The following is a 19,604-nucleotide window of genomic DNA, read 5'->3' on the forward strand; positions in this document are numbered from 1 at the left end:
TCTTAATGGGTCCCTGATCTTTATCAAATTTGATTATTGAAGTAAAATTCTCATTCCCCTCAGCCACTGTGAGACTTAGGGTATGTGATAAAAAATATGGTAAATGTTTAAATAAAAAATAGTTATTAGAGAAAAAGACACATAGCCACTAACTCCCCTCAAAGCACTCTGCCACCTACTTCAACTTTCAAGGGCAACTAAAGGCCAGGGAGGCTAGGAAATCTCCAGTCTTATTCCTGCAGGTCATAGACTATATCACTCAACTTGACATGAGATGACAAGCACTTCTGACAGACACTAATAGTAGCAGCTTTGAATTTGAAGTTTGCAAGTTCTTTGAGGACAACATCCAGGTATTATGTGTGTTTTGTGCTTAGATCAGACAAATGTGCAGTCAATAAAAGCATCAGTAGGCTTCATGAGACGGCACTTAATAAAGTTGAAAATCACAACTATATGAACAGTATCCCATAGAAGCAAATGATGATTGAAAAGATGAAGAACAGAAAATTCTGTGGAGATTGAGTGCATGTGGTTCTTATCTTTTTGATTCTTGAACTTAAGTATAAAATATCCACTTAGTTTTTATGTCCATCTTATCCAATGGTAAAATTTAATGTACCCGTAAAATGTTATTGCAGGTTTAATTCCAATAAATAGAAAGCCAATGTTTAGTTTAGTGGAGTTTTGTGTAAGATTACTCATTCAGGATTTGGAGTTTTAAGTGTTATAAGTTCTACTGGACTGAAATTCTGTGGTACTAGGTAGATTTTTATTTTTTTTTAGGGCTGAATTTTTGACTGTGCTTCATTAGAATTCTGATATATTATCCCGGTGTTTCTGTGAATTAACTTAATGGGTCCCTGATCTTTATGATAGTTGATAATTGAAGTAAAATTCTCATCCCTCAGCCACTGTGAGACATATGGGATGTGATCAAAAATACAGTAAATCTTTAAATAAAAAATAGTTATTACGGTAAAAGACACGTAGCCATTAACTCTCCTCAAAGTACTCTGCCACCTGCTTCAAACACACTTATTATATTTGCCGCTTTTTGAAGCCATTCTGGAAGTCCTTTCTCTTGAGTGTCTTTTCATGGCTGCCTCAGTGTCCTGAATGATTCAAAATGTTTATGGCAACTTCTGTCAAATGTAAACATCATGCTGTGTCTTTATCAGCCTTATTCACCAAATCTGGCCCTGTTCAAATTCTACTTCTTTTCCAACGTCAAAACGACCATGAAAAGTACCATTTTGAATCAGTTCAGAACACTGAGGCAGCCACATTAACCCAACTAAAGACACTAATGAAAGAGAACTTTCAGAACTGCTTCTGTAAGTGGCAAGAACAATGGGACAAGTGTGTTCAAAGGAAGGGGAGTATTTTGAGGGAGATTAATGGCAGTGTGTGTTTTACTGTAAAAAAAAATTAAAATTTAAACAGTCAGTGTATTTTCCATCACACCTTCTATGTGTCTAAGTTTATTGTAGGTCAGTTTTGAACCAGTGGGACCCTTAAGGGGTTTTGCTACAATAGTAGTTCCCTTGGGAAAACAATCTGAGTCACTGGATGGTTTTAAATCCTCAGGCCATGGGACTTGTGACTGTGGGAAGTGCAAATGTGACCTGGGATGGTCTGGGGATGCTTGCCAGTACCCGACTAACTGTAACCTCACGAAGAAAAAAAGCAATCAAATGTGCAAGAATTCTCAAGATATCGTCTGCTCCAATGCAGGTAAGAATTATATCTTAGGAAAATTCTTAAGTGATATAATCACAATTTGTTTTTTAATGGAAATATGTAGGAGAGAAGACAGGTCCAACCTAAGTGAGACTGCTTTTGAGTATATTTTTTAAAAATGAAATTCAGATCCATCAAAAGGAAAAAAAGCTGTCATCTTGCTGAGACTGGCAAGTTTGATACTCTCCAGCTGTGTCCAATGCCTCCTTGGAGCAGAGAATTCACTGGAAACAACACTCGACAACATTTTATGAAAATTGAGAGCCACGATTTTGAATGCTGGATTAAATCTTTCAAAAAGGAGTTACATAACTGACTTAATTATTTTCTGTCACAAATCAAAGGTGCTTTGAATTTATTCCCTAGCATTAAGTAGGACCAAATCTTTTTAATTTGATAGAAGTTTCATACTTCTATCATATAGTGACAGTGAGATACTTTGACCAAAATATTTTATATTTCATAGGAGTCGTTTAAAGATATTTCTTAGAAAATTACAGGGAAGTTGTTAAAATTGATTAGCAAAGCCATGTAGAATTGAACAGTTGCAGTTTAGATTTTAATGGTATTTAGCCATAATTAAGCATTCTTACCATTTGGGTATATGGAGCCTTAAAGCTGGTTTTTCTCAGCCATGGTTGAACATGAGAATCTCAAAGGGAAAGGAATCAAATGTCAGTGCTCATGTCTAACCCTAGAGGATCTGCTTCAGTTGGGGTGTGGCCTGGATATTAGCTGGTTTTGAATTATGCAGAGGGATCCTAATGTAAATCTAGAGATGGAGAAATTGGACTACATGCTCAAGGTGAGTATTTGGCTGCCTATGCAAATATCTTCCCTTGGAAACTTGCATTACTGGTAAGGGCCTTCTCCAATCAGAGCTAGGACTTTTCCACAGTCTGACTGCAGCAAATTGCTAGGCATCCACTGGGCTCTGTAAGGGTGTCTTGCTAATGGAAATCAGGGCCAGACCCAGAGCAAGGCTGAAGGGGGACATCTGGGACCAGAAGAGTGGTCTGAGCAGTCAGGTCACTTTCTGCCTTCATGGTATTCTCTTCACCTCAGCACTTCTGCTTTTTCTTTCCTCTCAGTAGGGTTTCTCTACCTCCAATTTGTGACACCCACTGATACCAATACACACGCACGCACACGTGTGCACACGCACATACACACACACAGGGTGTAGCTTCTATTTTGGACTTCAGTACTCTGCTTTTGAATTTATTTTCATTATTGTTTTGGAAATAAAATCAGATATTAAAATTTATTTTTTTGAGACAGGGTCTTGCTAAGTCATTATTTTTCACAAGCAAGTCTCCAACTTGTGATCTTCTCAGCCTTCCAAAGTTCTGGGATTATAGGTGTGCACCACCATACCAGGCTCCTATTTAAATATCTTAAATGAAAAAATACACATAATCCCTTTTTAGTAGATGATAAAACATATTTGGAAAAATATAAAACACATTTTAAAGATATCTGAACCTCTATCTTTTTTTTAAACATCAACATAATACTTTTATGTAATCTATCATCCAGTTCAGTTTTGTCAATTGACCCAACAGTGTTCTTTAGAATGTTTTACCCTTCCTTACAGGATGAAATCTAGGGTCTGTGTTATGATTAGTCATTTCTCTTTACCTTCCTTTAATCTGGGCCATTTTCAAAGATTTTGGCTTCATAGGATTTAAAATGTTAAAGAAAATTTTCCTAATCTCTCTTTTTGTAAATAAAATCTCTCCTCACAATACCAGTATATTTATTTGTTTGCTCAATATTATACCACTTCTAAAATTGTTTTTAGAATTGCTCCATCCCACAAATATAAACAACAAATCCATCACAACAGACTAAGATTTTTTCCAATCCACTATATCCCCAAGCTTTCTCCACCTGAATCATTTATGAGATTAGAATTTGTCATCAAATGCTGTGTAATAAATTACTTGAATTCCTTTTATCTTGTTCCTTTTAGTGTGTTTATGGTATTTGCTTAAAATATAATTGAGCTTATTTATTTCATATTGCTTTCACTTTTCATTTTTTCTTCCTTCTCATGATTTATTCATATATTTCATACTGTATAGAACACAAACATATTTCTAAAAGTCAGAACTACCCATGCAAGCATAGTTCAGAGAATCTTCACTCCCTTATACCCTACTTATTCTCAGCTTTATGACCAATCAACTCTGCTGCTTTTTGCTTTACCTGTGGTAAAGGTTTCTGTTTATAAATATAAATAGATATATGTGTATTTTATTATTTTTGTCTATCTCCTATATAAAAGGCGCCACACTATGCTCTTTTGTAGTCTGCCTGCATTATCTTCTGGAATTTACTCTGTATTAGTTCATAAAAATCATTTTCATTCTTTTTTCAAAAGTATAAGACTGAATTCTCTGCATGTGACATATTTATTCAATCCATCTTCAATGCTTGAGCATTTAAAGCTTCCAGTATTTTGAAACCAAAATAATAATGGATGAGACAATCTGTTCTATCTATATTTTCATGTTTTTGGAGGTATATCTTCAGGGTAAATTATGAGGAGTGAGATTGCTGGGCCAACTGGTAAATTCATATTCAGTGTTATATCCACTTCCACCCACCTAGTTCAGGACCTTCCAAATTGCATTAGCCTATAGGTTTTCTAATCTTTTCAAGATCACATTGTGGTCCTCTGGAAGCATCTTGGAGAAAAAAAGGCAAGAAGCAATAAATGGAGTGGGATTAGGACCCAAGGGCAGAATGAGATGGAGCTAGGTATCAACAAGTTTCAGAAGCTAATTCTGTAGGGTCCCCAGATAGGTGACAATGTGCAGAGTGAGGTGAGGAGGCAGTGCCTTGACACAAGGTGCAGGCTGGTGTGCAATTCTGAGAAGTCATCCAAAAGGAGCCAGCTATATTATACAGCATGCAAACTGGAGCTAAAATAACCCAGTGTAAAGCAGACCAATCCTGGAGAATGAGTTAACTGGCAACCAAGAAAGAGAAGCAGGATGACACAGCATGATCAAGGAGTCTGGCACTTCTGCCTGGGCTTCCATCTGCCATGTTTTGGAGGCTCAGTTGTGAATTCTGCTGGATGGGTGAGACAGGAAGTCTGTTGTATATTTTCCAACCAGCCAGGAATGGTTTGCATGTGTGGATGAGAGTGAACCTGCCTGTGGGGAACAGACGTCAGTGAGGAGTTGTAGAATTTGGAGGCAGAAGCTGTTTCTTGCCATCTTTTATGGCTGGGAGATTTCTCGCTATGCAGCCCTGACAGAGTTACTCTCTTCTTCTAAATCATGGCAGGCTCCTAGTATTTCAAAAGATAATCTGGAATCCTTAACCAATGTTCTTGATCTCTGCTATCTGCAGTCATCCTAGCCTTTTCTCCAAAGCCAAGCCAGGATTTCACTGTTCTTCAATTTTCCATACTTATTGCTTATTCTAGGCACTTTCTTCAACATTTTCAATATCAAAAATCTCTTCTTCATCTCCACTTGTTGGAATTTTATGCATTTATCATATGCCAACACAAGAATTTATTCCTTCCCTATACCTTTCCTCCTTCATAGAACCAGATAGAATTTTACTTTTGACAGTACTTGGCATAAATCTGGTGCAAATTCCTATATGTCATGTATCTTCTGTGTATATATATATGTACATACATACTAAAATATATATAATATATATGATTTTTATAATATATGGATATGCATATATCTCTCTTTAGATAGTGTCATGATTTGTGTCTAGATGTCCTCCCAAAGCCTCATGCAGTCATAGGTGGGGCTTTTTGGAAGCCCCTACTCCCCTGCTCCCCTACTCCCCTGAGGTCAGTTAGCCTGGATAAAATATAAGGAACAGAAATAGGGCTGCTGTTGTCTTTGCTTGTCACTTGTCACTTGTGGCTTGCTGCGTTGCTGCCTTCTACCTGCCATGAACTGTTTCTCCTCTGCAGTGCCACCCTACCTTGGAGCCATGCAACTATGAACTGAACCCTCTACAAGCTGTGAGCCAAATAAAACTTTCCTCCTTTAACTTTGGGTGTCATATATCTTGTCTCAGAAATGAGAAAAGTAACTAAGACAGAGAGATAAATATTTTATTAATTATATTTTTCTTTCTGGTCTATGACTTACTTAATATTATTTATCTTATTATAATCCTATTATAAATTTGCAGTAACACAATAGGTCACAAAAAAGTTTAATGACTAGGTATGTGGGTGGTTGAGAGACAGAATGAATAAATGTGAATATACAAAAAGAGTGGTAGGAAAAATTAGTTGAGACAATGTGGCCGTAATACCAGATTTCAAATAATTTTTATAAATTAAAATCATCTTCAGAAAAAACCTGCACAAAAATGAAGTATAATATAAATCATATTCACATGAGTATTCCCATGGTAGGAAATAACAAACTCAAATTCTGCAAAAGTCACCATTTATAGGTACTTGAAGAGAAAAACTCTTACAGACAATAGTGAATTGCAAGTGATCTGGATAATGGAATTGGGGAGAAGACATTAAAGGAAGGTCATTGTCAGGGCCCTTAAATGCCAGGTGAGTCTGGAGAAAATATTTAGAATATGACTAATATATTTGGTATCTTATTGGGAGAAGAAGAAGAAATCAACAGTTTTTGAAAGCTTACTATGGACTAGACCTAGCAGTGTTTTAAGAGATGACTGTGTCTTATATTTACCACTTGGTCCTCATTCTGTGAATTAGAGACTATTTGAAGTTATAAAATGTGACAATTGAAGATCAAAGAGATCTCAAAAATGGATAGTCACTGAGTATTGAAATTTGGATTCTACTACTAGTCTACCTTAATCTGAATTCCTGCCCTTTCCAGCTTGTCACATACAGTACAGGACAGCTAATATCTCATTGCTCCAGCAAAATATCATCTATGGCTCCTCCTCATCCTTTACCTCTCACTTCAATTGGCCACCAGACATTGTGTTCTTTCTCCTGAAGATATTCTCAAGTGTGTTTACTTCACTCTAAACTCACTGTTATCCCCTGTCCAGCCTCCACTTTATTTTTTCCTGCAAACAAATTTAACAGGCTCTTAACTCATTTTCTTATGTCCACTTTTGCCCAATATCTGCATTCTCCATGTGTCAACCAGTGCAACCTAGTATAAATGCATACATGACTATAGGATCCCTTGCTGAGAACACTAGTGGGGTTTCATATTCTTGGATTAAAGTTGCAAGTCTTTAAGATGAACCAGAAGATTCACATATAGCCCCTTTACTTGCCTTTTTATATAATGACATTTTCCACATTATTTCATATAATTCAACTCACTCTTTTATCACTGATCCTTTGCTGTTGTCTCTTGCCAGAATTGAATTTCTTCACCATCTTACTTTTCTTGATAATATTTTTTGTGGCTTGACTCTCAGTTCTCATCTGCTTCCTTCAGGAATCTACTTTGACCTCCAAGTCTCAGCTAAATTCCCTTGCTGTGTGCTTCTGCAACACTTTGCACTTCTCTATTTGCTTAATCACATTGATTTATACTCATATCGGGTTCTGAGAGGAGGATTACAGCTGACTTGATCTCCTGTTGGATTTTCAGAGTCTAGGGTTGTGTCTGGCTGCTGACAAAGTCTTAATTTTTATATGATGATTGCTGTATCAGTTAAAAATAGAAAACTATATATTAAGAAAGAAGTTCCTCATGTAGAAATCCTACCTCTAAATATCATTTTAATGCAACATTCCCATCAATTAAATCACTCTTAGGGGTTGTAATCAAACACTCAGACTTGGATGGGTATGTGGCTTGTGGTAGACCAGATGACTCCAATACCTCTATCACTGAGCCACTTGGAGATTCTTTAAAATCCCAGGAATCTTAAGAGAACTCACTATGTTCTTCTTACCAAAAGAACAAAGGTACCAGTCAGTGCTGAGGATGTGAAATTATCAGGGGCATACAAGCTTTTTCATTTATGCATTTGATAATGAATTATTTCCACAAATATTTATTATAGAAATCACATGTTCAAATATTGTGCAAAGCATTGAATAAATACTGGCAAGGAAGATAAGCAAGGTTACTTCCATCATAAAGCTTAGAATTTTCTGCTTTAGTCCCCTTCAGACCCAGGTCTAATCAGAAGATATTCATGCTTTGGTTGGAGGGATATCTGTAAAGTAGGTGGGCACTTGAGGAGGTCAAATTTACATTCATTAAACTATTAGAGGTCAATAGTAATAGCTGTGTGATATAAAATAATTGCTGCACCCTCATAATCTCAAAAAAGTTTATTCTCTACCTCAGTATGTCCATATACATGATTGAAATATTAAATTGATTTGAACTTTCTATCTTTTGGAAATAAACAGGATAAAACTTCATTCATTATAATAGATATGCATGTAACAAAGTCTTTTCTTTTTTTTATGGCTTAGGTACCTGTCACTGTGGCAGGTGTAAATGTGATGATTCAGATGGAAATGGACTTGTCTATGGTAAATTTTGTGAGTGTGATGATAGAGAATGTATAGATGATGAAACAGAAGAAATATGTGGAGGTATGTATGTTAACTGTGGAAACTCATAAATCACCTGATTTTTTTTCACCTCTTTCATTGTACTTTTATCTCTGCATAAGTTTTTGCTCTTGTGTTCTAATGAACTTTGAACCTATGCTTATTAGGAACACACTGCAGATATGGAGGGTTGGACTAAGGCATTCAGAGTAGACTAGCACCTTTTAAATGTACAACTGGATTGTCCCCAGAGGAGAGTCACATCATTTGACCACAGGCCAGTTGCATAACTCTGAAGCAGTCATAGTAGGATGTCATGTTTTTTGCTTACCTTAGCCACTATAACTGTATCACTTTTCTCCTTATCTCTTAATGATAATTCATTTCATTCTCTTTCTAAACCATAACCCTTCAGATAGTCTCATGTTCTGTTGAGATCACTGAAGTCTGACAGGATGGTTAGCTTAGAGTTTCTCTCTTCTCCCTGCACCCTTTCTATTTGCCACCATTACTCAACTCATTTTTTTTTATTGCACCATGCTTATATTGTTTCCTGGAGGGCCACAAACTTCAATAAGTGCTTTTCATCCATGTATCTCACAAATCACTCTAGGGTAAGAGTTAATTTTATCCTCACAGACAGATGTGGAAACTGAGACTTGGAAAAATTAGATAATTTACCTAGGCTCATTTCATTAATTATGATAAAATTTAGATTCCTATCTTGAAATTACAGAGGAAATAAATAAGTTTATTTAAGTCCAAAAAGTTGATTGACTCTTATAAAATCTGACTCTTATGAAAAACAATTAATGTACAGTTATGATTTTTTCCAGTGTAATTCTCAAGTTCCCAAGACTTGTTATATAGCATTAGGATATGATTTTGTTGTGTGCACATGCAGAGATCTTTTTAAGTCAATAAATAAAATATAGAAGTGATGTATTTAATTTCTGATTAAATAAATTGATAGTCTTTGCTCTGCTTAAGTAAACAAATTAAAATGTGTTGAGGAAATGGTCATTGTCTCTGAAGTTAAGGAGAGTTTCATATGAATACTTCAATTAGAGTACATTTAGACTGCAAACATGATATTGTGAGAGTGAGTTCCTCTTTCTTTGCATCTTTCTAAAGCCTTCTATCTTTTCACATTTTTCTTTCTTTTGCATGTATAAGTCACATCTTCTGGGCATGAGTGGCATAGCAGAGTAGAATAATCTATAGTATTTCCCACTTCTTATGTAAGTTTCACTCTTAGACCTTACTAATACTCTTGCCATTGGCTAGATATGGCATAATGTTAGAATGAAAAATAGGCTATTAGAGATTGAAAAATATCTCCATGATTGGTTTTCCATGGGCTCTCTAGAATTCTGGCTGGAGTAACAGAAGGGAATTGAAAGAACAAGTACTTTGACTATATAGATAGATAAAAAACAATCCCCTAAAACAGAAAGAATAGATTTAAACAAGAATTAGGACATTCATCCATGGTTAAGTAGCACAAATACAAGGAAGAGAAGGCATCAGAAGTGAATTTGGGGGTAAATGCCATCCTTTGGGAATTTGTAGAAGGCAGGTTAGACATGCTTGACATGAACGAAGTGACGTGAAAATTCATTCCCATGGCTTACTGGGATGCACAAATGAACAGGCATCAGGCTATAAAAAGAAGGGAGCTTAAAAAGTGACATCTGGACAAAGTGATGAGTCCCATTCACTGTCATTTTTTAATCCTCTTTAAACATAGGGTAGGGATTTGACCTTGAGACCAGTACCTACAATAATTTATTGGTCCAAATCAAGACAAAATGTAGACTTCACTGAAAACGTCTTTTCCACATAGAGCAACACTGTGGGACACAGTTGGATGAAAATTTGATCTATTTCCTCTGGTTTAAAAATGGCTATGTCATTAATAATGTGTATCTAACTAAATATCTACCATTGCTTTCTCAGTAGTTGATTTCAAATAAACTATTTAATGCCTAATTGAAGGAATTCCCTCATGCATTGGAGTTTGATGAATGCAACCGAGGATGCAAAGTAATAGACTTTCTCAGTCACTCATGTTATTTCTTTAAAACACTTTCATTCTAATCAGCTCTCTGTGTGGTCCAAGCTAAAGGACAATTTGGTTTGCTTAATTTGTGTAATTAGGCAAATATAATTATGCAAATAGAGAGTTCAGGTATAAGCTCCACTTTGATGTTTTGAGGAAAAACTGTATAAGTTGATTGTTTTGGCAAGGGATGTGGAGCTCTCATATTAAAAAACAAAAATGATTATGAAGAGGTAGAAAGTTAATGCTGCTTTGAAAAGTTGCTTTTTTCCTCACTGTGTAAAATTCTTTTGGGTAAAGGCCATGGGAAGTGTTACTGTGGAAACTGTTACTGTGAGGCTGGTTGGCATGGAGATAAATGCGAATTCCAGTGCGACATCACCCCCTGGGAAAGCAAGCAAAAATGCACGTCTCCAGATGGCAAAATCTGCAGTAACAGAGGTGCGTCCTTCATACATGTTACTACATAATTGGGAAGCAAACACAACTCTTCTTTATTAACAGTTCTCTGCATTTCCTGAAGGGTGGGAGAGAACCATCTTTTATAATGGTCTACTTGATATAAATCAATCTTTATTACACCAACAGTCCTCTCTTTCTTGTTCTTTATGGAGTACAAAACAGAAAGATAAGAAAGTTTGTTGTTGTATTTTAAGCTTCACTGAACAAATAGTTAACACGGGGACTGTCATTTCTTTGGCAGTCACCCAGAAGTGGCATGGTACAGCTAAAAGGCAATCCTTGTAGATACTTCTGCTAAATGTCTCTTGACTCACACAACCACTGACAGCATGAGCATCTAATTACCCAGAGAGCATTCAGAAAGCCCTCTTGTCTTAATTATGACCCAATGGAAGCCTTGGCTAAAAGGTTAAATTGATATAGATGAACTTAACTTCTATGTGCAATAACAAGCATATGGCACAAATACAATGGATATAGTAGAAACTATGTATCAAATACCCATGGAAAATTTAGACTGACCTTAAGTAGGACCTTTAAAAAATTCATACTGACAAAATACAATTAAAAGTTAGTTAACTGATGATATAAAATCAGGTAGTTTAAGCAGCTCTTAGAAGTCCTGGAAACTCTTATTTTTCCCTTTGTCTGCTGTAGAGGTAGATAAGGGAGAGCCACCTGATGACATACACAAGGGGTCATTATGCTTTCAATAAATTATAAAATCTAGTTAGCTGGAAAACTATGTTTTCATTTTTCTTAATGAGTGATTCACCCTAGTAGATGACACACACACACATGGAAAGCTGTAACAACCTTTGAAACCCGATGGAAGGGTAGGGCCTGTCCTATTTCTGTGCATAGAAAAAGGGAAGCAAAAATTCTGAAGTTGGAATAAAAAATGAAAACTCCTCACTTTAGGTGGATTAGATCTTACTGTACATAATAACTCACTCTATATGTTCTTTAAATATATAAAGATGTATTTTCTGCTGAAATCCTGTTTGTTCAATAGGGTACAAACACACCATTTTGTCCGTGTATGAAGCCTGGATATGAACACGACTGTTGAAAAATAACCACTGAGGTGTTGAACTCAGAGGGGGAGAAGACGGGGTAGGGTGAAGTGTGGATTGGAGCCAGGCTGTGCAGCTGGGTGGTGGGTTCTGAGGGCAGGGTACTGTTCAGAGACACACACCAGGCCACATATCTGTGGTCCTGCCTCCTGCTTGGGCCATTGGCATTTGCAGATCTGGCTGATGGAGAATGGGAGGGAGTAGCTTGCCTCAGTGAGGCTCAGAAGTTGTGAGCTTTAGGGGTTCAGGAAATCCCTGGGATGGCCTTTCTCAGAAAATATCATCTGTGTCTAACCTGGTGGCATTGCCTTTTCACCAGTTCCTTTGGTAAAAGAGAGACACAGTTTCCTACAAGTGTCTACCTGGTCTTCCTTTCCAGCTCATCTCCAGGAGCTAGGACGACAGTCCTGTAGACTTAGCTCTGTGGTGATGGGTAAAGTTCTCAGCTGCTCACTTGGCTTGGGGACAGCTCCTATTGGACCTACTTTCAGACATGCCTGAAAGTTATTTCCTCTTCAGATCTGCATGGCTGCTTGTCCTTGTCCCCACTAGGTCATTTATATTGTCATGAAAACAACACACACCCATTTTTAAGAACCATGATAAGGGTATAAGCAAGTAAAAAAGAAAATGACCTGTAACATTTAGATGAAACCTTTTATATTTTAGTACATGACCCTTCAGGTTTTTTATTTACTTCAATTAATTTCTGTGACTTTCTCTCCCCTCTGAAGAAATATGCCCACTTATTCCATCTTCTTACTAAACACCAAGATTACATCATACTATACATGCTGATTTTTAAATGATTTTCCATTTAATATATATTTTGCTTATATATATCATCACAAAAAAACTGATTATTACACTTGATGACTGCTTTGTGATCCACACTATGCATATATCATTACTGCACTAATTCCCTGTTGATTGCTAATTGGGACACTGGTAGTTTTTCAATAAAATAAATAGAATTATATTTTATATCCCTGAACAGCTACTTTTGTGTACTTCTCCTTGCTGTTGGATACATTAATTGAAGGGGGTATTATACTGAAAGGTAACATGCAACTAAGAAGTGCATTTATGAACTTGCCACTCAGGGGACTGTACCACTGTGTACTACACTTCAGAACTGGAAAGCACCACCGTACCACTCCCTTGCCAGCCCTGGGTCCTTGCCGTCTCTCTTACCTGTGGCAATCTAACACCAGAAATCACCCCAACTCCCTATTTTTCTAAAGCCCTCTCACCCTGAAGCCCTTATTATTAATAATAGGTTGAGTGGATAAACAGTTTTCATGGTGATCTTCATTTCTTTATGAAGTTCTCTATTGTTCTTTCCTTTGATCTATTTTATTTTACGTATATTTAACCTTTGAATTTTTACTCCTAAGAGTTGTTTATACATTTGTGGAAGTGCTCTTTGTCTTCTAAATTCATAAATATTGCTTGCCTCAGCTTTTTATAGACTTTTTTTTTAATGGTGTTTTGTCCCAACCAAAATTTTAGACTTTTATGTGATTAAGTCTATTTCTTTATTTCCCTTTAGTAATTTTGCACTGGGAGTTCTGGGTAAAATTATGGTTTTAATTTGTACATTTAAGTTTACAACCCAACTGGTATTTTTTTTTTTTTTTTTTTTTTTTTTTTTTTTGGCACTGGAGATCGAACTCAGGACCTTGCACTTGTGAGGCAGGCGCCTGAACCACTGAGCTAAATCCCCGGCCCCACCCAACTGGTATTTTGATAAGAGTAGTTACAAAAACTTGAATTTATTTTTCTCCAAATGATTAGATGGTTGCCCTAAAAACAATCAGTAAAAACAATTACTGATAATTCTCACAAAGTAAGTATGGTATGATCTTTGGTATGATTTTTATATATCTTTATGGTATGTACTTTATATCAAAAGTACACAATAAAACTAATTTTTTAAAAAGATAAGACAGTAAATATGGCTTATAAAGAGGCACTTCCCTAAGCAAATCTCTTGATGACCAAGGTGATGCATTTTCGTTTGCTTTGTAATCTGCACCCATCTAACCCATCTAACCTCCCAAACTTTCTTCTTGGCTTTCCTTCATGTGCACCCTGGGCTCTACACCCACCATTAGTGTCCCAGGACACTTTCCCTTCTTGGTACATGCAGATCTTCTATTTCTAGTTACTCCAACTTGTGTGGGTCTCTCGTTCACCAAACTTTTACATCATTTCCTTGTGATTTACAAATGTTAGCGCTTATGCTCCTGATACTTGCTAGTTTCTCTTACATTAGCCTTTGTTGTTGTCCTTGTTAACTAGACTGCATATGCCTTAAAGACTAAGATTGTCACGTTAGTTCCTTTGGTCTTATCATGGAAAGAAACTAACATACTGCTAATGACGTACATCACAATCTCCCATCCTTATGAACATAGGTGATAACTTTGTTTATCTATTAAGGAATTTCTACTGCAAACTTCAGATGGTATTTTCCTTTTTAAGAACATTTTTATCTGAATATGTACACTTTCAAAGACAAAAGAAGCAACAGGGAAAAATAAATCAGCAGGTGAGATGCTTTCTGTCATAGATTTTCTTAATCAGATCCGTGTAAAATTCTTTTTTCCCATCTAGGGACTTGTGTGTGTGGTGAGTGTTCTTGCCATGATGTTGATCCGACCGGGGACTGGGGAGACATTCACGGGGACACCTGTGAATGTGATGAAAGAGACTGCAGCTCTGTTTATGACCGTTATTCTGATGACTTCTGCTCAGGTAAGGGAGCTTCTAACCCTTGCTTTTGAATTTAAACATCCATTTCCAGGTTACCAAGATTCGTTCTGGTTCTAGTAGACATGAAAAGAAACAGAACAGGAGTTTAATGCATTCTATATTTGCAGTGTTCCTACGAGTAACTTGGGAAACCCCCAGAGGCAAAAACCCAGAAACAAAACCAAAAATACTTCCCCTGGTAGAGCCTAGAAGTGGAAGCTCACTCACTCACTTAAAATTAATGTGATTCCTTACCAAAGCGAATCATTAGCTCCAGACAGGTATATCTGCTCAACTCATTGGAGAATACAAAACTAACACGCTGGACGGCAGTAATTGGGATAGTTGCCATTAGGAAAACCGTATTAAATTATTGTTAAACTTAGGATAGCACAGGTCTCAGGGATTTTTTTTGTATTAACTTTTTGATACCATTTGCATCAAAATTATGCTGTAATATAGTCTAGAATTGAATATTCATTAGTGGATTTAAAACTTTTATGCAGTTAACATTTATGGAGCGGTACTACTTTTCAGAGTCTCGGTGGTGTCCAGGATCCACCAGGGAAAAAAGACAAGCCTGATACTTGAACTTCTGGAGCTCACAATCTAAATGCCAAGGAAAAAAATACACCTGTCCAAAATGTCTAATAGTGAAGGAAAAAAAAAGCAGTCAGAGTTATCTGACATTGAGTGTCATTTAACAAAAATGGAGTTATGGATTTTCAGACCAGGTATGTTTGATGATCCAGAGAGCAGATGTATGCAGGTGCATCTCTAAACTGACTGTTTGCCTGGTGCACGCAGATAGAGAGAAAGCTCCTCTGGTCTCCTGAAGGTAGATGAAAGAGTTGAGGTAGGAGAGCTGCTCTGTTCAATTATGATTGTGGAACTTTTAGGATTGAGAGGAGCCGGCTGGTGAAACTGCACACTGCAGAAGGATTTCCCCTTTGCTTCCCAGGATTTTTTAAACATTCGGGAGCCCTATTCGTTCAGGAGAAGTTTTACTGTTCATTATATATGTCAGTGTTCTTTGCTATGGTCTTTATCAACACAATGGTATTAAAGCAGGTGATAATTATGGGGTGGCTACAATATGCCAAACATGTTCTGAGGATGTTGGGGATGGGCTGTTTGACATTTTACTTAGGGTGATGTGGCCTTTCTCAGAGGTGACGATGCTATTGATTACATTGGGTGTGTGGTTCTGCCTTAAAAGTAGGTTTGCAGGTAATGAAAGAGGAGAAGGGAATGTGTGTATGAGGAATGGAGGATATATGACCCATACATGTTGCCAGGATTACTTTGAAATACATGAATATACAAGGAGCGAAGGGCATGGTAAAAGGTAAGGCTTGTGAGGAAAAGCAACTGGAAGGCTTTTTACTTTGCTGCAGAACCAAGCTTTCTTCTGAAGGCAGTGGAGAACTCGTGATGGTTTTAGGCAGAGGTATGCTGTAATCCTCAAGACTTAGTCTGGTTGTATGGGTAAATGTTGGTGTCATTTACTAAAGTGGGGCATTTGGAGGAGGTTTTCACATTTGCTAGTAACTGTGAGCATAAAACATAAATGGCCAGCCAAAGTTAGTATTTTTTTCAGACTATTGAACATGTGAGCCAGCCCTGAATATGAGAATTTAGGATTTTAGGCACAACATTGCTCGGGAAACATCACTTATGAATGCGATTTTAAGATTATGTGGAGATCAGCATGAATTCACATGATTTAAAGTTGAAAATTAAGGAGATAATTAGCAGGCTGTATATAAATGTCATGTTTGTGACTTGCTAATATGCTCCCTTTAACGTGAAGACTTTCTGGCTGTGAGCCCCATGATTCTGATCTTGATACAGAGTTTTGAGTAGGATTGAAAAGACCCAGATGACTCTGGTACAGTGGTGTAATGATGTGCTGGTGTCCTGTGAGCTGGCCCATGGCACCGTGAGGGCATGGGCTCCTGAGGTGAAGGCAGGGGAGGACTTACATCATGCTTCTCTCTTCTTCCACACCCTCACAGTTCCCACTGCAGCTCCTTAGGCTAAGACTTAGGGCTGTAGCTTGAGCAGGTGAAGTGTCTTCAACGGGGCCTCCTGCGAATCTAGTTTTCCATACCAACTATTCCTCCTCTCTCTCTTCTGCTTATTTTCCTTTTACTCATATTTCCCATTCTTCATATCCTAGGAGATTTCAGAGGTGCTTAGGCGGTTGTGGCTTCATGGTTGGTGGGGTTCTTGGAGGAGTTTGGTGAGAAGGTTTTACCCTCCTGGATGCATCATCCATGCTGCAGGTGTAGAAAGGTGCTGGTGGGAAAATGTGGAGGGGCTGTAGCAATGTGACATCAGTCAGAAACTCAGATTTGTTTTGTGGGTTCAGTGTGACCAGTCCTCCACAGAATGGCCTCCAGACTTAGGATGAGGAATTGAAGACAGAAGCAGCTCACATTAGGAGATCCTATTTTGTCAGAACTTGCCGAGTTCTTTCATATACTTCATTCCACTTTATTTTTGCTCAAACTGAGGGAATGAGATATTAATATCTGCATTTTAACAGAGGAAATAATCTCAGAGAAATTAAATACCTTGAGGAGCTTCACACTGCCTTTAATGTTATCTGAAAACACATATAGCCTAGTACTCATGTAATTTAATATTCAGGTAGTGCCAAAAATTCTTCAATTTTACTTTCTTTTGGTGAGAAAGCCTTGGGATATCCAAATCATTATAAAACTAAGTTTTCTGAACATCATGATGACCTGCGTAGGCATCAATTTCTGGAGCATTTCTTCATTCTTACTAAATTTGTAGAATTCTATATATTATGCTTAGTGAGTTATGAGACTTTATAATTTTCCTAATTACCAGTCTAAGCTGCACAGTAGAAAAGATGCCATACAGTTGGTTATTGAGCATGTTAATACCTTTGTGCTATGAGGCAGAAGTAATCCAACAACATCAATATTCTCTAGGGATTGTTGCAAGGCTGATATGTAAAAAGGCTCATATAAAATAGTTTTATTTTTAGCTCTCATTCTTGCCATCCTAAGTCCAAGGGAAGTGTCTGAGTGGATTACTTTAAGTTGATGCTTTTAATCGACATTCTCATTTTATTCATTTGTTCTCACTCTGTTCGTGTAATCAACGATACGCTCACATGTAAATATTGTGTGCTTAGAACATCATGGTGATATGGGACACAAATATGGTGACATGGTATCTGCTCCCAAATTAATCAGTTTTCTTTCTTTCTTTTGTCATTTTTGTCTGTTGTTCATTATGGACATGATATAGCTGGTAATGTGTTCATTCATCTGTACATAAACGTGACTCAAACACAATATGCACCCTTGCGGAAAAGACCATTGACAAATTTTGAGTGTGACTTTGACCAGGGCATGGCCAGCCATCAAAAAGAAAAAACTGACCATTTTGTTTGTTACACTCAATTTATTTCTTGATTCTAAAATAATTCCTTTAGTCCTGAGGGCTGCTTAACATTCCGATTTATTTCTTCAAATCTGGCAATTGGAAAAATTTACTGCAGTGTAAACTTCAGCTTTATTTTTCTGGTTGTTCTGCCTACCAATATGGGAAATATATAAGGACAGTTTCTGCTTAGGGTTGCACTGGTTTGAAAAATAGAATCACTTGATAGAACTGTAATATGTGGGGAGAGTCATCATTGTGGATTACCAAAGTGCTAAGGAAAAAGATGATAGAAATGATTAAGTGCATTCAACTTGCTTTGGCTTGGAAGAAAAATCAATATATTGAGTAGATTTGAAACTAACAAGTACTAGTTGGATCTAATTTATTCCCTGAAGCTTTTCCCTCTTGATGGTATTCATGTTATTTTGTAAGCAACTACTTCTACACATCAGGTTTGATTTCATGGGTACATTTTCATCATTTAAAAATAAAGAAATATCTTCTATATCAGAGAAGTGTTTTGTCTGGGATAGTCAACTGCATTTGTTCTACTCTGATATTTCTAGAGTTTGGATAGGTTTACACAAAACAACACAACTATTACAAATAAAAATGACATTTTGATGTCAATGCCCTTTGTGTAAGAACCTAAGATTCTGCATACCTGCTGCCTTTCAAGCATGGCCATTATGCTGGGCATGCTAGGAACTAACTTTCTTGTCCTTATGGTGCATATTGGCTTTCACTCACATTTGCAGTAGGTGGATTACACCAACAATGAGCACTGCATGCTGTTCCATTTTTGAGTTTTGTTGTATTTGTGTATTTGTTAGTGCATACACATAGGCCTTCTGAGAGTGGTTCTCTTATTTGAATTCTTCTGCTGTTTGAGATCAGGGATAAACAACAACCTTCCCTATCTTTCATGTCTTTCACAGAGACTCTACCTACATAGTTTAAATACTTTTGTTAGAAGCAATGAAATTAACTCGTACGGCCTTAAAATATACATGGATTGGACAAACTGGCATAGAAGAATTACATTTCAAATCGATGTGGAAATTTTTCCTTCTAGATCTTTCCATTTGAAAAATAAATTAAATTGAGGCCAGTTCGGAAGGGATAATGGTACATCTAAATCAAGGACCAAGTCTCTTAATTTCCTTTCTTATGCCTTTTTCACCATTTGTCTATGGAAGACACTAATATAATATGTTAGAGCAGGCTTTCATGCTAAATGGATCTCTTAATTTCTTAATCTTTCTTTAGCAAAACCAAGCACTTTTACCTCTCTGGTTTTATCCCTGCTGGACAATTACTTACCTCACTCTTTGACATAACTTTTATATTGGAATCAAGAAACTTGTAACTCCAGAAAAGAAACTGCAATTTTATTGCATAATTTCCTGTGTTTTTTTCCTGAAAGGCTCAATATCTGCTTCATAATCTGGTATCAATACCTTGCACTTCCAGATGATTTTGTGATTCAGTAACTTCCCCAGAATCTAATACCAAGACTTTACATTTCTACATGACTTTCTGACTCTACCAAATAAATTTCATAAAG

The 19,604-nt window shown here is 36.8% G+C and overlaps 1 protein-coding gene across 1 annotated transcript in view; it reads left to right on the forward strand.

The window, feature by feature from the left end:
* The window catches only part of Itgbl1 (integrin subunit beta like 1), a 234,107-nt gene that overhangs the window by 112,693 nt on the left and 101,810 nt on the right, over nt 1–19,604 (forward strand). The window contains exons 3-6 of the mRNA XM_004858584.4: nt 1,591–1,737; nt 8,174–8,296; nt 10,617–10,757; nt 14,474–14,614. Of these exons, the coding sequence (XP_004858641.1) occupies nt 1,591–1,737; nt 8,174–8,296; nt 10,617–10,757; nt 14,474–14,614 (552 nt within the window). The remainder of the gene's footprint in view (nt 1–1,590; nt 1,738–8,173; nt 8,297–10,616; nt 10,758–14,473; nt 14,615–19,604) is intronic.

The sequence above is a fragment of the Heterocephalus glaber genome, unplaced genomic scaffold (genome assembly GCF_053883595.1).
Source record: "Heterocephalus glaber isolate CG9 unplaced genomic scaffold, H.glaber_assembly_v1.0 deba00001579, whole genome shotgun sequence".
NCBI lineage: Eukaryota > Metazoa > Chordata > Mammalia > Rodentia > Bathyergidae > Heterocephalus > Heterocephalus glaber.